The sequence below is a fragment of the Lissotriton helveticus genome, chromosome 2_1 (genome assembly GCF_964261635.1).
Source record: "Lissotriton helveticus chromosome 2_1, aLisHel1.1, whole genome shotgun sequence".
In the NCBI taxonomy this organism is placed as follows: Eukaryota; Metazoa; Chordata; class Amphibia; order Caudata; family Salamandridae; genus Lissotriton; species Lissotriton helveticus.
Window position 1 is genome coordinate 491343530 of NC_136059.1, and position 27120 is coordinate 491370649.

Consider the following 27120-nt stretch of genomic DNA (forward strand, 5'->3'; position numbering starts at 1 on the left):
CACAGCTTACATTTTAAGTATGACCATTCCTTCTACTGTGTTTGTATGCTCGCATCTAAAATCTCATTTAGAGCCTGAGTAAGATTTACCTGGGCTGGCTGTGGAGACAACTCATTTAATTTAGACTCTACCACCGGGTTGAGTGTGAGTTCTTCCCTTACTTAGCTTCTGCATCCAATGAGGGAGCCATTTCACGGAATCAAAACAGTGGTGCCAGGTTCGCCATGCCATGCTGCATGGCAGAGTAGTGGCCATGTATGTCATTTCTAAAGACTGATTTACAAAGTGAGATCCATCTTCTGAAAGTGAGATGTATCCTAGTCTGTGTGGAAATTTCATTTTCTCTCTGGTGTCACTATGGTTCTCATGTCAATCTTAGAAAGGATGCCTTTAGAGAAGCCCCCAATTCCATTCCTACTAGTATTGTGCCCCTCACCAGGGCTGTCCTTGTAAGGCCCTCCTTTAAATGAACCCCTTAGCCCTCTTATCATACTTTATCTGTCTATGGATGCCATAAACTTGCAGCAGAAAAGTGTCTAACTCAGAACAATCACATTAGGTTTTCTCAACATGATGCCATATACTTAAAAGTTGTATCAAAGGAAACTTGTGTTGTAAAACAGTAGGTGTTAAAACTCTTGAGTGCATAGCTACAGGTATGCTTTTCTCTCCTCAACTGCCTGTGCCCAAAACAGCTCTCATAATATCACTAAATATTGTTAATTTCGAATTAGAAATATATATCAGTACTTCGGCATTTACATTTATAACACAACATGCGTTTCATCCAGTGTCTGCATTAAATACAATGGCCAGTGTGGTCTTTTGAAACAGTCACAGGACTGAATGTTCAAAGAGTATAACCTGTGCCTGACTTTCAGGCAGTGTTGGTTTTATCAGCCTGATTTGGTCTGAACATCGATTTCTTACCAAGTTCTGCGGGGTGAGCTGAACGGGACTGGACACATTATATCGAGCAGAGTGATAGCAACTATAGTATTCTAATATATTATCCCCTGAATTTTCTAACTTTTTTAGTTTTTGCCGATACTGGACAATTTTAATGCTGAGACCCATAATGACAACACAAGCAACAACTACAATCCCTAACAAAATGTCAAACGCCTGATTTAGCTTATCAAACTGTTCTTGGCAAACTTGCCCAGACTTCAGAGACACCGGAGCATATTCTGGAGAGAAAGTATTCTTTGCTGCACCGGTAAAGTTAGCTGGAGCGACCGGTGCAGGGATTTGCACTGGTGTTGCAGTTATAGTCTCCATTGACTGGATGCCATTGTAGTTGTCATAAAGTTGATGATTTCCAAGTGATTTTGGAGTTTGTAGTGTGATAGGGATGTTTGGCATCACGTGCCCTTTTGTAGGCTGGTGGCTGGATGATTTGTACATCTGAATATCGAACCAAGCCATCACTGTAGTCGCATTCACACTGGTGGATTCAAACTCTCCACTTGGTTCAGAAGCTGCTGAACTGCAATCCTCAAACTCTGCCCGTTTAATGTTTCTTAATGGTCTCCCACAAAGATTTGGAGGATTTTGGCAATAAATGTTAACTGTTATTGAAGAGGATCGGAGCCATCTGTAAAGCCCGAGCAAACTGCAGTCACAACCCCAAGGATTATAACTTGCCTGCAACAAAGATAAAGAAACTAGTGGTTGGAGCACTCTAGGCTCCAGACCTGTGAGATTATTATGTGCTAAATTCAGTACTTTTAGAAATGCTCCTACATTTTCGAATACACTTTCTTCAATGCTAACTATTTTATTCCTGTCCAACTGAAGGTACCTTAGCTGATGCAGAAATCTAAACATCTTTGAAGAAATTATATCCAACTCATTATTGCTCAAAACTAAATGGTTAAGATTATTTAAGCCAACAAAGGCATTATTACTGATTTGTTTTATCTTTGCTTTCTCCAAGAAAAGATATTGAAGGCCGTCCAACCCTTTAAATGCCATGGGATGAATCGATTCAATAGCGTTATTTGACAAAAATAACCGTTTCAGGATTTTTAGACTTTTAAAGGTATTTGATGGGATAAGAGTCAAGTTGTTGCATTCAAGGTGTAGTTGTTCAAGTTTCAAAAGACGGTAAAATGCTGAGTTGGATATCTTTGAAATCTTGTTGTTGGCTAAATTAAGTGTATGAAGACTTGTCATCCCAAAGAAGGTTCTTCTGCCAAGAGCGGTGAGATGATTTCCTTGTAGACTTAAGTATCGGACGGCAACAAGGTTACAAAACAGTTTCCTAGGAAGGACAGCAATTTGATTATACTGCATATAAAGGTAGTTCAAGTTGTAAAGCCCATCAAAGCTCCCTGGGTTCAAATACTTAATGTGGTTATTATTCAGATGTAAATAATATAGCCTCTTCAAAGTACAAAATGCCTTTGGATGCACATCACAAAGGCCAACATTATCCATATAGAGTATTGCAAGTTGCTGAAGGTTTCTAAATTCGTTGAGATTTACTGCAGATATATTATTTCCACTCAGGTATAAAAGTTTTGTGCTTATGGGGAAAGTATTTGGTACATTGGTCAGACCCACACTACGGCAGGTGGCTTGTTTTCCAGTGCAGAGCTGGCAAACTGAAGGGCAGCCACATATTTCCTTTGGGATTAACAAGAGCAAGAAACAAGGAAGAAGCCTTCGGGCACAGCACACCAAGTCTAGAAGTCCATCCATCACTCTGTCTTTGATATCCATGTTTGCTTGTGATCTGGCTTTTAGGAAATACAATACAAATAGTCAAATGCATGAAATTCCAAATATTCAAAGCAGAACATGAAATACATTATTGTTATTAAAAAGAAAGCACATTTAGTTTTGAAAAAATATTTAATTATTCAGTTCTTAGTAACTGCATCAGCATTTTTTTTATACCTCAGTGACTTTTGTTTCATGAACATAATGTTTCAGGGTATTTAACACCTTTTTTGTTATAATCGACCCAGGGGAAATTATGTGTTGGTTTCTTGGGTTGCAACACCAAAAACTCACTTCCAAGGATCCAGGACTGGATTTAACACCACTTGGCAGAGCAGGACTCATAGCAAAGGAGCCAAGGAGCTGGAAGCAACATGCAGGCGAAGTATTTGATATCCCTGAGACTTCAGTATCAAGAGGCAAGTCTAAACAAGCCCTTGGAGAACCTTTAGATGCTGGACGTAGAGAGTAAGTCCAGTCCTCTCACTCTCAGGCAAGAAGCAGCAAGCAGTAGGTCAACACATCAAAGTCAGTGGCAGTCCCTTCTGGCAGCACAACAGCCCTTCTTCCTAGCAGAATGTGCTTAGTCCAGAAGTGTTCTGAGTATATGGGGACAGAGGTCCAATACTTATACACATTTTTGGCATTTGAAGTAGGGAGTCTTCAAAGAAAGGTCTTTTTAGTACACAAGATCCTGCCCTTCATGGTCCTGGCTCCATACACGCTACAGTGGGTATTCTGCTCTTTGTGTGGGTACAGGCAGAGCCCTATTCAGGTGCAATTGTCAGCACCTCCCTCTCACTCAAGCTCAGGAAGACCCACCAGCCTGGTAATGGCACGTCAGGATATGCAGGGCAAACCTCGGCTCCCTTTGTGTGTGACTGTCTAGAAGGAATGTACAAAGCGCCTGTCATCCAACCCAGATGTGTATTCTAGGGACAGGCAGAGGCACAGAATGGTTAAAGAGTGAAAATGCCAACTTTCTAAAAATTGCATTTTCAGACCCGCAATTTCAAAACCAACTTCCCTGAAAGATGTGTTTTTAAATTGTGAGTCAAGAGACATCAAACTTACTCTTTCTATCTTTTCCCAATTGGAAGTTACACTTGTAAAGTGTTACAAGGCAGTCCGAATGCTAACCGATGGGAGAGATAGGCATTGCTGTAGTGAAAAACAAATTTAGCAATTGATCACTACAAGGACATGTACAACTCAACAGCACATTTCTTACCTTCTATATACACTGCACCCAGACCATGCGGCTACCTAGTGCCTACCTTAGGGGTGCCTTACATTTAATAAAGAAGTTTGGGTCTGGCAACTTGCCAGGTCGACACAGCAGTTTAAAACTGCACACACAGGATCTGCAATGGCAGGCCTGAAACAAGTTTGAAGGGCTACTTGTTTGGATGGCACAATCTGTGCTGCAAGCCCACCAGTAGCATTTGATTTCCAGAACCTCTGCACATGTAGTGCACTGTAATATGGACTTATTAGTAGATTAAATATGCCAATCATGGAGAAACCAAATGCCACTACATTTTAGACACAAAAGAACATGCACTTTAACACTGATCAGGAGTGAAAAAGTGTCCAGAGTTCCAAAACCAGAAAAAATAAAGTCAAAAACAGAGAAGAAAGAAGATAATAAGGTTGGCGTAACCCTGCATAAATTGCCATTTCCTAAAGAGGAGCTGGGCCCATCCCCACTGACACTTACATATGCTCTGTCCTAGCTCCACACAAAAGGCTGTATACCCCCTGTAGTTAGCTGGAGCCAGGGCCTGGATGGCAGCCCACCTGTGCACTTCAAAGGTATTGCTCTAAAGGCTTCTCCCCACTTCAAAGACACAACTGGGTATAATTACTGAATCTCAGACACCAACTCTTCAGTACACTTCTGGGCCTGTGGATACTCTGCCAGGAATAAGGGCTGCTGTGCTCTTGACAGGACTGCCATTCTGCTGGACTGCTGCTCCGAATGACTACTGCCATGCTCTGCTGACATGATGCCTTCTGCCCTCTTGCCTGGGAGAGAAGTACTGGACCTACATCTATTGAACCCAGAATGTGACTCCAAGGGCTAGTTGGCTAACCTCTTGATCTGAAGCCTCAGGGACACAAGAGGCTTCCAGCAATCTTGTACCTGCAACTGGTCTCTGTCAGCTGTGAGTCCACCATGCCCAGTGGTGCAGCCCCAGTGCTGGACCCTTGGAAGTGGGTGTTAAGGCGATCTGCCAGCCCCTGTGGATCCAGTGAAACCAACGCATTTCCTCTGATGTGCAGTGCGACCCCAAGCAGAACTGACATATCTCCGCTGCTGCATGGATTGGATCGTCACAAAAACCTACATTGCTCCCGCAGCCTGCAATGCCTTCTGAACCAGTACCATTGAGTTGGGTAACAATAAACATCTGTTATTAAGCGCCAAGGTACCCATCACGGTGAACATGCGCTTCACAAATAGACATTATGTTATGTAGAACAACCACTGCGCAACGCATCATCGGCACAGGCCTGTGCATCCCTCTTCAACGACAGCCTCGAGTGCAACACCAGACTCCCCATCGCAGCCTCGCAGCTCCTTGTTTCTGATGCATCGCCCTGACTTTGCAGTGCAAGCCCCATTAAAGGGATACTCAAATGCAGTGCAGGTCCTCACATTGCAGCTTCGCCACATCTCAGACCCGATGTCTCACTTTCCACTGCACAATGAATCATCAACACTGATCCTCACAATGCTTTGCAGTGCAAAGCATTATTTAAGGTACTTTGTTCAGCGGGATCAACTGGGCCCCTGTAGCCAGCCACACTCCATCGCATTGGCATGAACTTGTGACTGTGTCCTGGTACGGCATGACCAGATATCCACATTTGGCACTTCATGCTTTTTAGCACTACTTTCACTAAATTATTTTAAATTGCATGTCTACGGTTCTACTGATTGGAGTTTGTCATTTTGGTCTTGTTTTATTTATTGAAGAAAGTTCTGTTTTTCCAACTTAGGGGCCGATTATGACCCCTGAGCAGGAGGGAACGTCCACAAGGGCTGCGGCGTTCCCTCCGAGCAGATTAGGATGTGACCGCAAGGGTGGCGGTCACATCCTCTATCTTTAACATTGCGGCGGGTGCAGCTTCTAGCTGCACCCGCCGCAAGGTTTTAAAATGCATGCATCGCATTTGCATGCACAAAGCGGCAGGCACCGCGTGGTGCCTGCTGCTTTGTGCACGCAAATGCAGTGGGGTACCATAGGTACCCCCATGTGCACCCCCCACCCCACCTTCACCGAATGTCCGTATGCTTTTCCACGTCGGACAAGCCGCCGCGGAAAAGCATGCCTTTTACACCATCCTAAAATGGCTGGCGGTGTCTGATAGACAACCGCCAGTCATGTTAAAGCTTTTCCGACGCGGTCGGAAGGCGACCGCGGCGGAAAAGCTGTGGACGGAATGCCAGACCCATTAGCCGTCCTAATATGGTGGTGGGTCTTTCATGGCTCCGCGGCGGTTTTCCCGCATCCTCCGGGCCGGTGGTGGCTTCCGCCGGCCCGGAGGATGCAGGAAAACCGCAATCATAATAGGCCCCTAAGTCTGGGATATTTTTTGTGTGGTGTTTTCTCTGTTTTTACTGTTTGAAGTGTTGCACAAATACTTTACGCGTTGCCTCTAAGTTAAGCCTAACTGCTCTGTGCCAAGCCACCAGAGGTTTGAGGTCAGATTAATGTAGGGTTAGCTTTTGCCTCACCCTGATAATAGTTGTGGTTGCTGCTTGACCAGGGGCCATACCTCAGTCAACCAACAACACAATTTCTGACAGTGACTGATTGCCAGTTCATAAAATGTTCATTCGCTTGGCCTCTGAATGAATGAATGAATGAAATATAAATTATAACTGCGCAACTTAGCCCAGTGGGCGTCAAGGCGCCTAGCTCAATATCTAGCTGAGTCAACAAGGTGACAGGTACTTACTGATAGGCTTTACTGAAACACCAGGTTTTAAGAGCTTTCCTAAAGAGATCCAAAGAGGGCTGAGATTTGATCTCCAACGGAAGTGTGTTCCATAATTGGGGTGCCAAGATGGAGAATGCCCTACTCCCCCATCTGACCTTCCTAATATGAGGGACTACCAGTTGATTCCGCTCTAGAGAGCGAAGACATCTGCTAGGCACATAGCGGGTAATCAGAGACCCAAGCGCATCAGAAGGGCCTGCCATAAGGGCACTATAAGTGAGGCAAAGGAGTTTAAAAGAAACCCTAAAAGGAATAGGGAGCCAATGAAGGCTCTTCCTTGCCGTAGTAGCAGATGACAACCATGGAAGGGCCAACACAAATCGCGCAGCAGCATTCTGCACCACCTGCAAGCGTTGCAGAAGGCACTTGTTGGCCCCAGCATAGAGTGAATTACAATAGTCAAACCTGGAGCCAACAAGAGCGATCACGATCTGCCTGCGTGCCTGGGGGGAAAGGTAATGAAGGATTCTTTTAAGGGTCTTAATAACTCCCCAGCAGGTGGCAACTGTCCTATTTACCTGGAGCTCCATAGAGAGTGAGGTGTCGAAGATGACGCCGAGATTCCTGGCAGATTGGGCGGGAATGGGGCAGGTGCCAAGAGATAAGGGCCACCATCCCCCGACCACACGTCCTGGTCCTTACCAAAGACCAGGACCTCTGTTTTGTCACCGTTCAACTTTAGGGAGTTAAGGATCATCCACTCCGCAACAAGCTGCATGCAAGACCTAAAGTTGGACGCGGATGTACTCACAGAGTGGGCCAGGGACGCCATAATATGGGTGTCGTCGGCATATGACACCACCTCCATCCCCTGTGATCTTACTAATCTCGCAAGGGGGGCCACGTAGATATTAAACAGGGTCGGGCTCAAGGCCGACCCCTGTGGCACCCCACATTGCAACGATTTAGCAGGGGAGAGGAAATCTCCGAGCATCACTCGCTGTTCTCTCTGATGTAAGAAAGAGTTCAGGAGACTCAAAGCCGACCCTGTTATCCCTGCCTCCCTTAACCGAGATGTCAAAGTAGAGGGAGACAGGGTATCAAACGCCGCCGTGAGGTCCAACAGCACTAGAATGGTAGTTTGGCCAAGATCTACTTTTCCGCGAATGTTATCTACCACCTTGACCAGAGCAGACTCAGTGCTGTGGAATTTTCTAAAGCCATGTTGGGAGCCATCCAAGAACCCAGAAGAATCCAGAAAGATGGATAAATGAGAGTTCATGTGAGCTTCCAGCATCTTTGCTGGAGCGGGCAGAAGGGAAATTGGTCTGAAATTCTTAAGAAGACCAGGGTCCAGAGAGGGCTTTTTAAGGAGAGGCTTTACTATCGCCTTCTTCCAAACCGTAGGAAAGGTGCCCTGTTCCATAGCCCCATTCATTATTTCCAACATAGGGGGTTGAACAATATCCTTACATTCCTTAAGTATTTTCAAAGGAATTGGGTCCAAAGGAGAAGCTGATTTAGTTCTATCTAGCAGTCGATTAAGACCCTCCAGGGAAAGCGCTGGAAAATGGGTAAGGGTATGGGTAGGATCTCCAGCCCAAGATTCACAATGCGTAATTCCAGAGGAATCATTGTCATTCAGGGTATTCCTCTGGGATTGTAGAGCAAGATAGATATAATCTATTTTTTTGTAGAAGAAATCAGAGATGTTGTTGCATAACTCTTGTGAGCTTACCACGGGGTCAGGTGCCTGGAGAGAGCAGAGAGAGTCCACGATCTTGAAAAGCTCTTTAGATGAAGTAAGAGAGCTAGTCAGGCTGGTGAAATATTCCTGTATTTCCTTAATAACTCTGCTTTTATATTCTCGCAGCTGGCACTTGTATACTTCCCGTTCTGTAGCATCCCAAGATTTGCGCCATCCTCTCTCTTTCCTTCTACAGTTTTGTCTAAGAAGCCTCAATGACTCCGAAAACCAAGGGGCTGTAGGTTTCTGTCGTGCCACATATCTAAGAGAGGTAGGGGCTAACTCTTCAGCTGCCTTGGTGATAGAGTCGACAAGTTCTTGTGCCGCCTCGTCCGCCTCCCTCACGGATGAAATACTAGTGGCTTGGATATAGGGAGCAAGAGCATCATTGGTGAAGTTTCTAAAGCTTCTTTTAAGACATTTATTAGTAGCAGCATGATTAACCTCGGCCCGGGGAGATTCTAAATCCAGTGGTACTGCTAGATGATCTGACCATACCAGCGGCAGGGGCAGGCCAATTGATAATCTCGGATCATTGGAAAACACCCCGTCCAGGGTGTGACCGGCCCTATGAGTCTGGCAGTGCACCATTTGGACGAAGTCACAATTTTCCAATGCGTTAGTCAGAGTATAGGTGTCCTTAGATTCCAGATCATCTAGATGGAAATTTAAATCACCAAGAATGGTGAAATGAGATCTCGCAAAGTAAGGCTCCAAGGTTCTGAAGAGTTCAGGGCAGAAATTGGTTCTCGGTCCTGGGGGTCTATAGACAAGAATTCCAGCAAAGGAGACTGAAGGAGAACAAACAATGCAAAAATATAAAGCCTCAAAAGGATCCGAAGGAACCGATAGGGACTTCACAGTGCATAAGAGTGTCGCCTTGAAGAGGATTGCCAGTCCTCCTCCTCTGCGCCGCACTCTATCCTGTCTATGAAGCATATAACCTTCAGGTATAGCCAGAAGTAGATCATGACCTGCGGACTCAGAGGCCCACGTCTCGGTCACGAAAACCTAATCTGGTTGCCTCATACTCACAAAATCGTGAAATGCTACATTGTGTTTAATAAGAGATCGCGCATTGATCAGGAAGGCCTTTCTAGGTTGGAAAGTCGTCTGTCGCGGAGGGGGAGGAAAAGGTTTCCTTAAAGACTGTGTTGTCAATTTAAAAATGGTTCTACAGGTAGGGCATACCTGAAACTGACGCAAACCCTCAGGAGAAAACCGATGGTGGCACGGCAGTACTGGGGGTCTAAGAGCCAGCAATTCCGAAGATGAATATCCCCAATGCAAAGTGTGGGAGCTACGAGGAACCCCAGGGTCCAGCCCGTCCTCAGCGCGGACGGGCGCAGACGGGCTGAACTCTGGCGTAACTCCGGCGTCAGTCAGGCGTCTCCACTGCGCGTAGCCGCTGCGCGTCAGCATGACTCCCTTTTATCCCACGTCTTTTTATTCTTTAAAAGATAAGTCAACTTGAATGCAGAAAACATCTTCATAATACTTTTAGGGAACTATTACAATTTCCAACCCTCTTCCCATAATGATACAAAAATTCTATTAATGAAATATGTTCATGTGTAGTGTAGGATTTACAAATGTGTTATGTTTCTGAAAATACTTTAAGTAATCTGAATTGTAGAATAAACTCTCTGCAGGGGTAACGTTTTTAGTCAAAAAACAAGTAGCCTGAAGTTTGAGTTAGCCGATTATAGGAATATTAGCTGTATGAGCTCATGTTGTGTTTAACTCTCTTTATCTGCTTAATATTTATCTAATAATGGCAAAACAGCTGGAGTACCAGTTAATGTAAGCAAAAAGGAAACCAGCAGCTTGCAGTGAGTGAGTTTTACTGAAATATTGTCAAGCCACAACAAATCCAGCAGACTATCTATTTCAACAAACAAGAAGAGAAACAGGAGACCGAAAGCACAGATTTACAAGGGATTACATTTTGCATTTTTGTACAAGTTCTTCCATTATATGGGGTACTTAATCGGTGGCCACATTTGGTGACCACTTAGTACCAGCATTTTTTTCTTTGTATAACCCACTTTTTTGACCTATTTTGTGAATGGGTCCCTTACCGGAGTCTCACTCCCAGTAATTTCATGGTAAATGGGATTGCATATATTTACCTCCAGTGTTCACCTTTTAAGGTAAGGCCACTGCAATGCAGCTAAGGTAAGGGGCACTGGGTTAGTTACACTTGAACATGTGTACATTCACGTGTGCTCGGGTTCAGGCTGCATTTGAGAGACTACAGTTGGGTGCAGACTAGTAGATGCACACAGGTGACCCACCTGTGGCAGTTAAAAACTGCAAGTGCAACCTGTCAAAATACCACTTTTTATAGGCCTAAATATTCCTTTTAAATATAAATAAGTCATCAATATATAGACCATGTGGACTTTAAATGTTGAGCATGTCCTTTCAGTGAATTTCCCCAGAAATCATTTTCACAATAGCAAGGGTGGCTGCTGCCGTAAGGTATCCTTGGACGACATTGTTACATTTAGTAAATGCTAAATGTGGATTGGTACCAGTTAGAACAACTATTCTTTCATTCATTTGTATTTTAAAATCCTCTTTAATGGTAATATCAGTTTTTACTTAACTATTTTAGAAATAAAATTTTTAGAAAGTTGGCATTTTCCTGCCTAATGTTTATGAGAGTTTTCAGCTGCCTTGGCTGGTGATGGCTCTCCAAATGGGAAATGCGTATCGGAACCAGGAAGTGCACAAAAAGAACTGGGTTTGGACTTGGAGCTGAGTGGGTCATCCTGACAGGATGCTTGAGAAGAGCCGTGCCTTGCCCTGATTACACTCAAAGGCACCTTCCCCAGCACACACATAGAGGCATGACAACAGCCTTTTGTCTCACTAGGCATACTGGACCTAAACCTAGGGAAGAGAAGAGAACTGACCAGAGGTTGTGGTTAGAGCCGCTGACTTCGAAACTGGGAGACCAAGTTTAGTCTTAGCGTTGACTTAACATCCTGTGATTCTGGGAAAATCACTTACTGAATGTGGCCTTGTGTAATGTAACCAGTGTTCATGAAAAGAGCTCCAATATTTTGGGTATAGTTTGTGATACATACAACTGCAAAAAACATGCAAAAAAAACCAAACAGTTTTAGGGTGAGACAAAAGGGCATCCTCCATCCACGGGCTGGACCGTACATAAAAGTGGAATCCCCAGAACATGAAGGAGAGCAAGACCCTGGACTGCAAAGGTGGCACCACCAGGGTCAGCGGGAAGGACAAGCCCTATGATACCCTAATGGACTAAGAACTTTGCATGCAGTTGACTCCAGGTTAAGTGAGTCTCTCCATGACCTGTAATGCTGCCCCCAGACCACATTGAGGTCCAGAGTGGGCAAGAGTTGTACTTATAGGCCCTTTCAGAGACCAGGAGGCCTGGACAAAATGCTCCAGGTGGCTACGGTGCAGGACCAGGAGTGAAATGAGCCCAAGATCATGTAAATTGGCTCATCTGGGTCCAGGTTATCTGGTCCTGGGCCAAATGGGCTTCCAGCTGCACTATAGATAAGAATGGTCTTTATATGCAAATGTCTGTATTGTTAAAGCAATGTTATTATTCCACCTCAATTGATTGCTGTAAAAATTCAATTATCTCTTTAATTCACAAAAAAGGTTTAAGGAATGATCTTGCTAATTATAGTCTCATTGCATGTTTTTTACATGAAGGATACAGGGTGTGTCTCACTATCACTGCATAATTACAATATAGGGCAAGAAATGGGAAATATTACCTGTGATTTGAAACTGGCTTCCAGACTTCCTGTTGCACAACTGACAACATAGTAGCATTGGTGATGCTAATCTATCAATGCAATGATGAACCCAAAAATGTATATCCTTTTTCATTGACTTTAAATCCCCTTCAATACCAAAGACTGTGTCTGTCACAGGAGAAAAATCACAAATTGGCATATCCACAGTCTGCTACTGGGTGCAAATTCAGTTCCTAAATCTGGATTCAGGTTAAACCGTGGGCCAATGTGGCCCACACCAAGAAAATCAACATGACTAAAGAACTAAAGCAGGGAGTGTCCTTATCCCTCTGAATTTTAACCTTTATGATGGCAACATTGGCCATGGTACCATCCCTCTGAGAGTCTGGCCACCAAAATTAGGAGATGCGTCTTTAGACATCAAACAATATACTCATGAGACTGTTCTAGATTGAACGCATATTGAGGCACAGCGCACTTTGCATGCACTAGAGGAACATTGCTTAAAGAATTGGTTGCAATCAATCACATAAAATCTAACATTCTTGTCTTTAATATGAAAAGCCACAAGAACTCCTTCTCTTGGTGGCTGCAGGCGAAGCAGATTTTATAGTCACATGAATAGAAATATTGAGGAGTAACATTTTATGCGAGTCTTCCTGTGGGTACACAGGAAAATCGTGATACCCGAAGCAGATTTGCTCATTTACGTGTTGCAGCGCCATTATTTGATGTTATATATAAACATTTTTTATTTTTAAAATATGGCTTGAAAGCTTACCCAAAGATCATCTTCTATTGTTTAGACCAAAGCCAGTGTAAATTATTCGGAGCAATTTTCCGTCTACCACTTACATCTTTTTAGGATCTAGGAGAAATGTAGGAATTGGGAGTTTCAGTTGAACAATTAGGTTATTCTACAAGCAAAATTTATTTTTAGTGCCGACGAGTCTAGCAACATGGAAGGCATAAAACACAGAAACCCTATAGCGCACTCACATTCCTTAAGTCAGACATACCATATTGCTGTTCTGGCTAAAAATGTGGGGGAATATTAGCAAGGCGGGCGATATGAAATTATCACCGCTTTTGCGGCCCTTTTCGGCCGAGAAGCGGCAACAATTTAATCGCCCTATTAGCAAGCTGTCGCTAACAGCAGTTAGCGACAGTTTGTAGGCGATAGGGAGCGGTTTGGGGCCCGCTTTGCATGTCAGCAATATTTATCCCTAATGACATGCAAAGTGGACATACCCAACCTGTTAGCGACTGAAAGCAGTCGCTAACATCTCTATCGCCTATTTTCAACGCAGGCGTAGCGATTAAAAAATGTGCGCTAAGCACGAATATCGCTGAAAACTAACGCCTGCTCAGACCACTTCTTAACCTGTGTATCCAATGGGAGTTGGATATTCAGGTTAAGACCCTATTGGCGTTAATGCCTGAATATCGATGGATTTCCAGCGATATTCACGCAATAAGCCTTTATCGTGGGATATTTTATCGCATTGAGATAAACATTGCTAATAGCACGCTATCTCTGCGATAAAATCCGGCGATGCACGGCGATAGAAAAATTGTCGCTGAGCTTATTTAGCCATAAATATCGCTAGTTGTTGGTAATATACCCCGTAATTTTCTCATTTAAGATAGTATCTTTTTAACGAGGAGGAATTAAAAACAGCATTGGAATTCTCACCTAATAACAACGTGAAGATTTGGAGAATATGTTCTCAAATGTCCAGCTTATGATACTTGTTGCTGTCGTTTTTTTAAATATGCAGGTAGGACGTATTTGCTACAGCCTTTTGTGGGATAGATCTTAAGAACTGGGATCTGCTGTGGAATCATGTTTCTTACATGTAGATAGCATTTCATTTTGATAAATGGGTTTACCAAGTTTATGAGAGTGGTGAAATGAAATTTTCATGCAAAAGTTTTGTATGGTATCTGGGTCAAGATGTTAGCACTGCAGCTATGAAATCTCACATGAGTGAGGTATGGACTGACCCCAACAGGAGTTTCTAATTCCCCTATCAATGTAATTATGAGTCTCATGACTAACATGATTTGTTATTGCTCTCAGGGACTGAATTCTCTCCCAAAAGTATCTGGTAGCGATAGTTAGTGGCCTCTTGAATAACATGGTTATATTTTCTGTTGCCAGGACCATCTCTTTAAATGAGACAACTTAAGAAAAAAATGTCTTGTTTGCTAAAATTAACTGCTTCATTTCGTTTTTATTGTTTTTCCTGTCAATTCATTGATATTAATAAACATTTACTCATTCTACAATAAAAGCAAGTCCTTTGAAGGTTATTCTTCGGAATAAATGTTCAACAAACTAGCAAAAAAAACAGCTAGCACCCTCTAAAAAAAGTATTGTTGCTCACAGCGTGAAAGCTAAGAATGTTTACAAACATACTTAGGGCCCAATTCCGATCTCGCTTGAAAGGGCTCCGAATGGGATCCGTAGCAAGCGCGTCCGATTCATAGCCCCGGTTTCCGAACGACTTGTACCGCTGTACGTGTGAGCGCTCCGAGTGACTCGTACAGGTAAGCGAAGCCTTCCAGACGACCACAACATGGTCGACGCGTGCAGTGCAATGGATAAGCTTTCTCAGCTACCACGTACAATGCACGCGTCGATCAGCCGGATTGAGTTGGAGCTTCTGACTCATAAAAGCTCCAGGAAGCGTACTTCTAGGGCCGTAGCAGGCCCCCTTCACCCGGGGCCCTCTGAATTGGTTACAGGGGGTGCCCATGGGTCCCCCCGATCCAAGCATGCACACACAGTGTGTCGGGTACCATGGGTAACCGCCACAGGATGTACACTATTCCCCCACCACACATTTTCTGCAATGGGAGCCTGTGTACGAGTCTGTACGCAGGCTCCTATTGACTTCAATCTAAGTCAGAGCGTACCGATTCCATATGCTTAAGGACGTATCATACTCACTCGCTCGGATGCCCGGAGCACGTTTCGTCCAGAAAGTCCTCCGGATCCGAGCCGGTTAGAGGGCTTTACAGACGGGATCAGAATCGGACCCTTAGGGGTCCATTAGGACGGCGGGCGGGCGGGCTTTGCCTGCCCGCCACCCTATCGGAAAATGGGACCGCCCGCCTTAAGGGCGGGGGCCCGGGGGTGCCATTAGGATGTGCCCGCCACAGTGGCGGGCACATCCTGTATTCTCAGCATTGTGGCGGGCGGTGCTCTCTGCACCGCCTGCCACAATGCTGATAATACATCACAGCATTTTCATTTCCAAAGCGGCAGGCACCGCGCGGCGCCTGCCGCTTTGGAAATGAAAATGAAGGGGGGTACCACAGCTACCCCCCGTGTGCACCCCCCACTCACCTTCACTCTGGGGGCCCGCAGGGGGCCCCCAGAGTGAAGACCGCCTGCCTTTCGCCACGGAAAGGCATTGCACTCTTGCCATTGTAATATGGCTGCCGGTGTCTCAGAGACACCACCACCATATTCAACATTTTCCGCCCCGGCCGCAAGGCGACCGGGCGGAAAAGTGGCGGGCAGTGTTTTCTTCCGCAGTGGTCCCCCCGCCATACTAATATGGCGGTGGGGAATTCAGGGAAGGATGTCGGGCGGATTTCCCCCGCCAGGCTGGCGGTGGCTACCGCCAGCCTGGCGGGGGCAATCCGCCAGACATCCTAATGGGCCCCTTAGTGTGAAGTAATCACGGACCATAGTAATGTCGAAGAGAAGGTAAATCAAGCTTCAACAACAACAATCAGAACTTAACTTCACTGATCAACGATTTGTAAAAGATTTTTTACAGGACTTTTGGCTCTCGCTGTGCCAGCTTGAGGTGGCTGAAAGCTTAACACTGAGTGAGGTGCTGGAAGATAAATCTAACACCATTAACTCCTTATCTTACATCCTCATTCCTTTTCAGCTTGAGATTGGCCTTGTCCAACATACAGCCAATTTTTATCAATCCTATTTCAGAAGAAAAAAAATTAAGTGTTTAATAAATACACCTAGGGTACAAGAGGCACAAAAATCTAGAATTGAGATTAATTAATTGCAGTTCTTACCATATCACAATTAGGAAATCTCAACTCCTGATGTAAGGAAAGTAACTTCTTTGAAATAGCAATTCCCAGTTGGTCGTGATGGATCAAGGTGCAGAACAAAATTTTGTTCAAACTTGCGAAGTTAATCTCCCATAATTATAATTGAAATAATATGCTTGTGGTGAAATTACTAATCAACATAGCTTAAGAAATTCTTGCATCATTATACGTGGGATAAACTAATGTGCCTCATGTTGCGAACGCAAAGAAGAAATAATAAACTAACCTTGTCTATTGTCTTTGTCAGTATTAAATGCGGCTGTTTAACTAATGGCATGTGCTTATTTTGTGTGCTTATGTTATGTCTTTTCTGTGACAAAATGCATAAAAGAGTTCCTGTAGTTCCTAAAGGAATGGTAAATATAATGCTGCATATGTGTGCTTCAGCTAGGTAACATAATTAGCAGGATTAATTAGTAAAGGGGGTGGGTAACAGAATGGGTTTCAATTCTTTAATTAATTGATGTCTTGTGTTTGTTTAATAATAGTTTCCGAAGTGAGGCCTAGAAGTGATTCAGAAAAATATGGCAGACAGAGTTGCAGATGAAAACTTGTCCAGAGTGATGCCTTGCACATGCGTAGCTGTGTAGACTTTCACTTCACAATCATCACATAATTTGGAAAAGCAGTTCTTCAGCTGAGTTGAACGTGCACTCGGAGAAAGGTTCAAGGACAGGAACTTGTTATGTCTGCCAAGGCTAGGAAGTAAATGTTTGAAACTTGTGGAAAAAGTATCTTTCTGAGGAAGTTGGAAGACGTGGTAATGAGAGATAATAGGGCTTATGTAAAAGCCTGGGCTTGGTCAAGTAACAGACATGATCTAATGTTTTATCGTTGACTGACACAGGACAGCCAATGAAAATCTCGGAAGCTCTCAGAAAAATGTAAAATGTAGAAAGTTTAGCTAGAAAGAAAGGTATAAATCCTGACACTTGGAGCGGAGAAAAAACTCTCTTCTTTCCGATTCCTGATTGACGTGACATGCTGTTGGACTTTTGGCGCACGTAAGGACAGCAGACTTTAAAAGATTTTTCCTTTCGAGGTGAAGTGAGAATTAGACAGCGAACTAGATTTAGGGAATGAGATTTAGGGAATGGGGACTATTATTCCGCTAATATTTCATGTTTTTGAGCTTGCTTTGAAAGTGTCCGTTTATTAATTCATTTCCATACTAAAATGCTGCTTTCTTATTTGCTTATAAAATAAAGATTCTAAAAAGTAAATGCTTCTTTCTTAAGAAAAATAAAGACAATAAAATTAGATTTGAAATGACAAGCTGGTCTTGTTTATTCATGATCTAGTTACCATCAGTTGATCCAATCGCCTTTAGTGGCCAGATTAATAAAAATAGATGTTTTAAACCATGGTGAAAACAGATAATAGTGCAAATAATATGTAAGTTGAGTTTATTAATCAGACCACATGATTCAGTCGCTCAGATATTGTCTCATTGGTGTTATGGGCCTTTATAAGTGTTACATGATTAATGGTGAGTATTGAGGTGATAGGTAGCGTTTTGAGACAGTTTTTCAATAGGAGCGCTGGATCAGTCGCAAATCAACCTACCACATGAATATAAATGAGGAAGGTCAAAATTGGTGACCCATTATGAATCACAAACACAACAGTGATGGACAGAATGTGGATCAATGTCACACATTCACCCCAGTCCAAAGATCTGGGCCCAAATCCATCGTTTTTCCACTCCACACCACCCTGGGTTAGACAATGGCGATATGCAAATCAGCGCTGACCCTGTGCCCCATGGGAACAGTCCAGTCCGAACTACAAAAGCCATGTCCTTCCCAGAACGGAATCAAGCATCCGAGGACCGGCCCGGTTTCGAGGTAACACCTCTCATCAGCCCGGCTAGCTTGACTCCAGTGGTGTGGAGTGCCTGGGACTCACGTCTGAGCATCCCCAGTACACTTAGAGCGGTAATTGCAAACACAACAGTGATGGACAGAATGTGGATCAATGTCACACATTCACCCCAGTCCAAAGATCTGGGCCCAAATCCATCGTTTTTCCACTCCACACCACCCTGGGTTAGACAATGGCGATATGCAAATCAGCGCTGACCCTGTGCCCCATGGGAACAGTCCAGTCCGAACTACAAAAGCCATGTCCTTCCCAGAACGGAATCAAGCATCCGAGGACCGGCCCGGTTTCGAGGTAACACCTCTCATCAGCCCGGCTAGCTTGACTCCAGTGGTGTGGAGTGCCTGGGACTCACGTCTGAGCATCCCCAGTACACTTAGAGCGGTAATTGCAAACACAACAGTGATGGACAGAATGTGGATCAATGTCACACATTCACCCCAGTCCAAAGATCTGGGCCCAAATCCATCGTTTTTCCACTCCACACCACCCTGGGTTAGACAATGGCGATATGCAAATCAGCGCTGACCCTGTGCCCCATGGGAACAGTCCAGTCCGAACTACAAAAGCCATGTCCTTCCCAGAACGGAATCAAGCATCCGAGGACCGGCCCGGTTTCGAGGTAACACATCTCATCAGCCCGGCTAGCTTGACTCCAGTGGTGTGGAGTGCCTGGGACTCACGTCTGAGCATCCCCAGTACACTTAGAGCGGTAATTGCAAACACAACAGTGATGGACAGAATGTGGATCAATGTCACACATTCACCCCAGTCCAAAGATCTGGGCCCAAATCCATCGTTTTTCCACTCCACACCACCCTGGGTTAGACAATGGCGATATGCAAATCAGCGCTGACCATGTGCCCCATGGGAACAGTCCAGTCCGAACTACAAAAGCCATGTCCTTCCCAGAACGGAATCAAGCATCCGAGGACCGGCCCGGTTTTGAGGTAACACCTCTCATCAGCCCGGCTAGCTTGACTCCAGTGGTGTGGAGTGCCTGGGACTCACGTCTGAGCATCCCCAGTACACTTAGAGCGGTAATTGCAAACACAACAGTGATGGACAGAATGTGGATCAATGTCACACATTCACCCCAGTCCAAAGATCTGGGCCCAAATCCATTGTTTTTCCACTCCACACCACCCTGGGTTAGACAATGGCGATATGCAAATCAGCGCTGACCCTGTGCCCCATGGGAACAGTCCAGTCCGAACTACAAAAGCCATGTCCTTCCCAGAACGGAATCAAGCATCCGAGGACCGGCCCGGTTTCGAGGTAACACCTCTCATCAGCCCGGCTAGCTTGACTCCAGTGGTGTGGAGTGCCTGGGACTCACGTCTGAGCATCCCCAGTACACGTAGAGCGGTAATTGCAAACACAACAGTGATGGACAGAATGTGGATCAATGTCACACATTCACCCCAGTCCAAAGATCTGGGCCCAAATCCATCGTTTTTCCACTCCACACCACCCTGGGTTAGACAATGGCGATATGCAAATCAGCGCTGACCCTGTGCCCCATGGGAACAGTCCAGTCCGAACTACAAAAGCCATGTCCTTCCCAGAACGGAATCAAGCATCCGAGGACCGGCCCGGTTTCGAGGTAACACCTCTCATCAGCCCGGCTAGCTTGACTCCAGTGGTGTGGAGTGCCTGGGACTCACGTCTGAGCATCCCCAGTACACTTAGAGCGGTAATTGCAAACACAACAGTGATGGACAGATCGGATGCTTGTTTCCGTTCTGGGAAGGACATGGCTTTTGTAGTTCGGACTGGACTGTTCCCATGGGGCACAGGGTCAGCGCTGATTTGCATATCGCCATTGTCTAACCCAGGGTGGTGTGGAGTGGAAAAATGATGGATTTGGGCCCAGATCTTTGGACTGGGGTGAATGTGTGACATTGATCCACATTCTGTCTATCATTGTTGTGTTTGCAGGTACCGCTCTAAGTGTACTGGGGAGGCTCAGACGTGAGTCCCAGGCACTCCACACCACAGGAATCAAGCTAGCCGGGCTGATGAGAGGTTTTACCTCGAAACCGGGCCGGTCCTCGGATGCTTGTTTCCGTTCTGGGAAGGACATGGCTTTTGTAGTTCGGACTGGACTGTTCCCATGGGGCACAGGGTCAGCGCTGATTTGCATATCGCCATTGTCTAACCCAGGGTGGTGTGGAGTGGAAAAACGATGGATTTGGGCCCAGATCTTTGGACTGGGGTGAATGTGTGACATTGATCCACATTCTGTCCATCATTGTTGTGTTTGCAGGTACCGCTCTAAGTGTACTGGGGATGCTCAGACGTGAGTCCCAGGCACTCCACACCACTGGAATCAAGCTAGCCGGGCTGATGAGAGGTGTTACCTCGAAACCGGGCCGGTCCTCGGATGCTTGTTTCCGTTCTGGGAAGGACATGGCTTTTGTAGTTCGGACTGGACTGTTCCCATGGGGCACAGGGTCAGCGCTGATTTGCATATCGCCATTGTCTAACCCAGGGTGGTGTGGAGTGGAAAAACGATGGATTTGGGCCCAGATCTTTGGACTGGGGTGAATGTGTGACATTGATCCACATTCTGTCCATCATTGTTGTGTTTGCAGGTACCGCTCTAAGTGTACTGGGGATGCTCAGACGTGAGTCCCAGGCACTCCACACCACTGGAATCAAGCTAGCCGGGCTGATGAGAGGTGTTACCTCGAAACCGGGCCGGTCCTCGGATGCTTGTTTCCGTTCTGGGAAGGACATGGCTTTTGTAGTTCGGACTGGACTGTTCCCATGGGGCACAGGGTCAGCGCTGATTTGCATATCGCCATTGTCTAACCCAGGGTGGTGTGGAGTGGAAAAACGATGAATTTGGGCCCAGATCTTTGGACTGGGGTGAATGTGTGACATTGATCCACATTCTGTCCATCATTGTTGTGTTTGCAGGTACCATTATGAATCACAGCCATCACAGGGATAGTGGCCTGCTGAGGTCAGCCCATCACCATGTCTATGATTGCTTTTTGATACAGAAAACCTTTTTTTAAATTCAGCCCTTATTCCTTAAAGGAAAATGGTGTACATTTAAAAAGAAATAAGTAAACTTTTAAATTTAATTTTATTTAGGAGTAGTTAGTGGTCCTTAAGACCACTGCCTGCTCTGACAAAATATTTGTTTTAACATTCTCAAAGCGAAAGGGGTCCCCAGGGGACCCCTTCCCTTTCGTAAATGAGTTACTACTAGTTTTAAACTGGTGGTAAAGTATTACTGATTTACAATCGGCATTCTGTCACTAAACAGCAATACATACTATACTGATTCAGTATTTAAAATGGTCATCCAAAACACGCCCCTTCCAAATGCAAATCACAAATTCAAATTGATATTCAGTAGAAATGCCACATCATGCCTCTAGAAGAAATAGACCTCACATGGTCAGTACCATGACAAAGGAGGCTGTGGCTCAGAGCAATGAAAATTACAGGTTAGTTAACAGAGCAAGCAGGACATTATGTTAAGCAATATTACGTAACCACTAAATTGTTCATGATACATTGTGGACATGTCAGGACAGAGTCTTTGGCTCTAGAGGCCTGAGGGGCCGTTGGCACTGGCTCTTATATGTCTGTCGGTAACTGGTGTGCAAAATTGGCATGGCAAGTCTCATGGAGATCCTTTGGGAGGAGGGCAAAAAGTGGAGTGTGTCAAAAGGTACTCATCCCCAGGAATCTCTGCTCCCAATGCAAAAAAACAAATTGCTGAACAGAATTACAAAAGACTTGCAATAATAGTCAGACTTTATTGAAAGTAGGTTTAGCTTGGTTTGTTGCATTTAGAAAAGGTTTTTAGGTGTCTTGAAAGGGTTAATACCTGGAGAATTGTCCATGAAGATCTGTGAATCATAGGTCAGCATGTGTGAGTATGGTTAATTTGTTGAATACACTGAGTGATTTAACAATGATACTTGGCCAACTATAGGATTCAACACATAAGCTTTGTTTCTATTCAGCTTCTTGTACATCTTTCTATCGGGGATTGTCCTGCATGAAATTTACTGCTGTGTGACTCTGTAATGCGGAGGCATGGGACAATTTCTCAAGTTTGAAGGTCCCTGCTGAAGCTCTGTTGGCCTTCCCTGCTGCTGCACTTGCCTCTGTCGAAATCCCAGCCAGCCCAAGGAGTCCAGAGGCAAAGCCAGCTAAAGAATCAAAAGTAATATGTAACAGACTGAGGAACCAGCCAGGTTTTCCTCAGGCCTCCATTAGGGGGATCTTGCCTAGTGGAGCATAATGGACTTGAAAGTGGAAAGATAAAGAAAGTGCTTTTAGAATTATCAGAAGGGCAATCATTTATCTCTGCTGGTAAGGAATTAAAAGTTCTCTACAGCAGGTGGTATCTGAAAGAAACTGTTAAATCTGACACTTCATGTCCGACTGTTCCAAAAAAGGCCAAAATCTCCAGAAATCTTACTGTTATAAATCTTTTATTTGATTTTATACACATGCATGCAATCACAACCACCAGTCATGGGGTGCAGAGCAGGGCAGTGCAAAATAAGCAAACTAAAAAGCATAATGGCATCATAACCATTGCGTTGAATTTTAAAAATCTCTCACCTTTTGCCTGTTTTTCTAGAATATCATATAATACAACATTGTATTTTGTGCTCAAATGTATTACATTTGAGGTGTGTTCAGTTTGTAGGCCAATTGTGTTTATGCCGAAGTAGGTGTAAGTATAGGTTGGGTGTGTGAAGTCTCCCATTTTTTTAGGAGGTCTTGTGTAAGACATAGTACCATCGGGTATTTGGGCAAGTGAGCTTCCTGATTTCCTGGGCTAAAATGGTGCTACAGGGACCTATGGCTTCTCAAATCATTTGGACTTCTTGGTCGGTGGATTGTGTAGGGTCATTTCGCTCCTGGGAACTATGCAGTGAGTATATACCAGTACACAATTATGATTGCGGTGCACAAGGGTGTGGAGAGCCACCCTCCTCCCCAATGTGTGGATAACCACTGATAAACCAAAACAACAGTCCCTTGCACACACTCACAGTATATATTATGTATCATTGACAATAATAAAAACACTTGTTCCTCCACTGAAACAGTCACTTCAGTTTAAGAGGCTAAGGATCTCAAGATTAAAATGAAGTGACTGGGGGGCTGCATTGAGCTGAAATGTGTTCCTTTTTAACTGCGTGACGAGGAGTGAAAGAGGAGGGGAGAGGACGTGAGAATGAAGGTGGCCAGTTCCCCAAAACAACGAGTACCGCAACGCTAACACCCGGGTTTGGACTTCAGCCCCCAGGGTGCATCACCGCCTCAGCACCTGGTGCGAGTTAGGGAGACGCCCTGACAACTCGTTTAAAAACGCTGTTTCCTGTCCTGTGCTTTGGGAGGCTGCATTGAGCTGAACTGTGTTCCTATTTAACTGCGTGACGAGGAGTGAAAGAGGAGGGGAGAGGACGTGAGAATGAAGGTGGCCAGTTCCCCAAAACAACGAGTACCGCAACGCTAACACCCGGGTTTGGACTTCAGCCCCCAGGGTGCATCACCGCCTCAGCACCTGGTGCGAGTTAGGGAGACGCCCTGACAACTCGTTTAAAAACGCTGTTTCCTGTCCTGTGCTTTGGGAGGCTGCATTGAGCTGAACTGTGTTCCTATTTAACTGCGTGACGAGGAGTGAAATAGGTGGGGAAAGGACGTGAGGACGAAGGTGGCCAGTTCCCCAAAACGACGAATACCGCAACGCTAACACCCGGGCTTGGACTTCAGCCCCCAGGGTGCCTCGCCGCCTCAGCACCTGGTGCAAGTTAAGGAGACGCACTGAAATCTCGTTAAAAAGTCACTCCACCCTTCCTGCGGCGGGACGGAGCCGGGATGAAGCCCGGGACAAAGGGCGGGCCTGTCTGTGCCTATCCGTGGCTGTGAGTGACTGGACTGGGCAAAACACCTAAGGACACGGGTACTTTTATTGTATTTGCATTTGAATATGCTTGGGTAGTTGGGTATAATTGGGTGATTGCCCACTAAATCGATCTGGGAAGTTTTGAATAATAATCAATTATTGTATATTAACCCAGTTTGTAACTACGGCTTGGTCGAGCCCAACACCTTGCCACCACCCCATGCCCCATGAGGATGGTCAACACAGTGCGTACTAGGTCCTCTAAAACTGGCAAAACTACCCCCCCCCCCGCCCTCGACTCAAGGCTAAGAAAAAGGGCATCTCTTCCCCCCTGTCCATTCAACCCACAGCAATAGATAAGATGCTGCAAAAAGCTATTGGTGCAGTGTCATGTGAAATTGGGCGCGCCAAAAGGCGCTTATCACTTACCCCGCAAATTGACTCCTCTCCTACCCCACAAGAGACAGAGGTCCACACCATAACTAACTTCCCTAGTGACTCCCCAGTTTAGCAGGCACAGGAGATCCCCTGCGGACAGCAGCCCAATATAGATGTTTTGCTTTCAACCTCAGTTAAGGGGAAGACATCTACTAAGGTTACAAGGGGGATTCCATTGAGGAAAACCAAACGTAAGGGGGCAAAGCAAGGCAAAAACCAGCTGGTAAAGAACAATGACAACTGTCAGGAATCAGGGGAAGATATAGAGCGGGAATTGCGACAGGAGGCACCACTTAGATGGGCGTCCCAATTAATTTCAGACATGCAATCACACTTTGACCAACTCATTAACTCACAGATGAAAACCATCTTGAGTCGGCTAGACAAAGTAGTTACCCTTTCGAAAATGAGGGGGGGATTAAGGATAGCACCCTGCACCATCCATCTACTGTAAAAAACCCGTGAACTGAGATTACACTCGCAAATCATCCCCAAATCCAAACCAACCCACTACCTCCAGTACAATCAGTGTCGTTGACCGGTCCAGCCCTGTCACCAAATCCCCAGTATGACCAAACAACTAGTGTTTCCCCCTAGAACCCTCTCTGGCTCAGTGGTGGTGAACACTGCGCCGACAATCACTACTCCCCAGGGATTAAACCCCATGCAGCCCCTTCCTGAGTCCCAGCCTATGGGCTCTTCTAGAGGGATTACCTCAAAGGAGAGCAACTGTAAATTACCTTGTATCAACTTGCCCCCGGAGGCCTCCCCCTATGTTGTCATATTACGAGGGCTACCAGAGTTGAAGACAAACCGCACTGAATCTTTTGTGGAATTAAAGAATAAAGGGGCATATTACCAACAACTAGCGAAATTTATCGCTAAATGCGCTTAGCGCCTTTTTTTTTATCGCTGGCCATCGCCGGATATTTTAGCGGGGAAAACATGCAATTAGCAATGCTTTTCTCCATTGCGCTGAAATATCCAGCGATAGCGGCGTAATGCGAGAATATCACTTAGAATATAGCGATATTCTTGCAATAGCGATGAAATTCTCTTAGCTATGTTATCCAACTCCCATTGGATAAAATGGCTAAGAACTGGTCAGAGCAGGCGTTAGTTTTTGGCGATAGCGGGAATATTTCCATCGCTACGCCAGCCTTGTGAATAGGCGATAGCGACGTTATCGACTGCTTTCAGTCGCTAACAGGTTGGGTACGCCCACTTTGCATGTCATTAGCGATAAATATCGCTGACATGCAAAGCGGGCCCCAAACTGCTCGCCATCGCCTACAAACTGTCACTAACTGCTGTTAGTGACAGCTTGATAATAGGGCAATAGAATTTTCGCCGCTTAGCGGCCGAAAACGGCCGCTAAACTAGCGAAAAGTGCCTATCGCCCCCCTTGATAATATGCCCCAAAGTTATGTCTGGAAGGCTTATAAGATCCTGGCTGAAGCCATTAAGTCACGCGACGGACCAGCCATTAGACTGGCCCGACGCCTATATAGAGAGCACCAACAGCTAGCTCGAGCTGCCTGGGAGGACCATTACTGGCTGGACCTTCTAGAAGCAAGTACAGCTAGGGACAAGTCAAAATTCTGGCATAATCTAAAATGGGGCAAGGGTAATATCCCTGCTGTCCCTGAGAACAATGTTCCCCCCGAGGTATGGGTCTCCTACTTCGAAAGCCAATTTAGAGGCCTGACTCTACTGTTCTATCAGAACTGACCATCGAGTCCAGTGTTTCACTGACAAAAATTGAAATTTTATACGTTTTGAAATGCATCCCACGTGGGAAAGCGCCGGGTCCTGACTGTGTCCCGCCAGACCTTTTCACCTCGGATCCTGATACTTGGGCATCCTACATACTGTTCTTGGCCAACGTTGTGTCTAGCGGAGCACCTCCCCCAAAAACATGGGCAGGAGCGGAGATAAACTCAATATTTAAAAAATGGGATCACTCCCTCCCAAACAACTATAGGCCCATCAGCCTGATCGACAGTATCCAGAAAGTAGTGGCAAGGCTGGTCCTGGGCAGACTTCAATCTTGGATTGAGGACAATACCATCCTGACACCCCTGCAGGCCAGCTTTCGAAGGTTGTTACCCTGGCAGGAGGGTCCCTCTATGCTGCCTTCATCGACCTAAAAACAGCCTTCGACTTGGTCCCTCGTGCCAAACTGTGGCAGGCTCTTCGGCTGCTGGGTCTTTCACCAACATTATTGAACATCATTGTTAGGCTCCACCATGCCAATTACGCCCAGGTACGATGGGGGAATCAGGGCAATGTTACAAGCAAGTTCAATGTTGTATCAGGAGTCAGGCAGGGGTGTGTCCTGACCCCCACACTATTCTCTTTGTTTATCAACATAGTAACTCAGTATTTTGATAAGCAACCCACAGATGCACCAAGAATTGCAGGGCTGCATATCCCCCTCTTGATGTTTGCAGACGACACTCTACTGTTGTCGAGAACTCAAAGTGGACTGCAAGATGCCCTAAATTGCTTTGAAGCTTTTTGTTGAGACCAGGATTTGGTTATTAACGTATCTAAAACCGAATTCATGGTCTTCAACAAAAGCAAAGCCGTTAGGGGGAGGATTAGTCTAGACCAGGCCCCTCAAGAGCATATAGATACCT

General features: G+C 45.3%; 1 protein-coding gene across 1 annotated transcript in view; it reads right to left on the reverse strand.

Moving 5' to 3' along the window:
* Positions 1–697: 697 nt before the first annotated feature.
* The window catches only part of LRRC70 (leucine rich repeat containing 70), a 79223-nt gene continuing 52800 nt past the window's right edge, over positions 698–27120 (reverse strand). The window contains exons 3-4 of the mRNA XM_078675140.1: positions 12959–13045; positions 698–2744 (exon numbers count right to left, since the gene is read on the reverse strand). Coding sequence (XP_078531266.1) covers positions 835–2727 — 1893 coding nt within the window. The 5' untranslated portion in view covers positions 2728–2744; positions 12959–13045 and the 3' untranslated portion in view covers positions 698–834. The remainder of the gene's footprint in view (positions 2745–12958; positions 13046–27120) is intronic.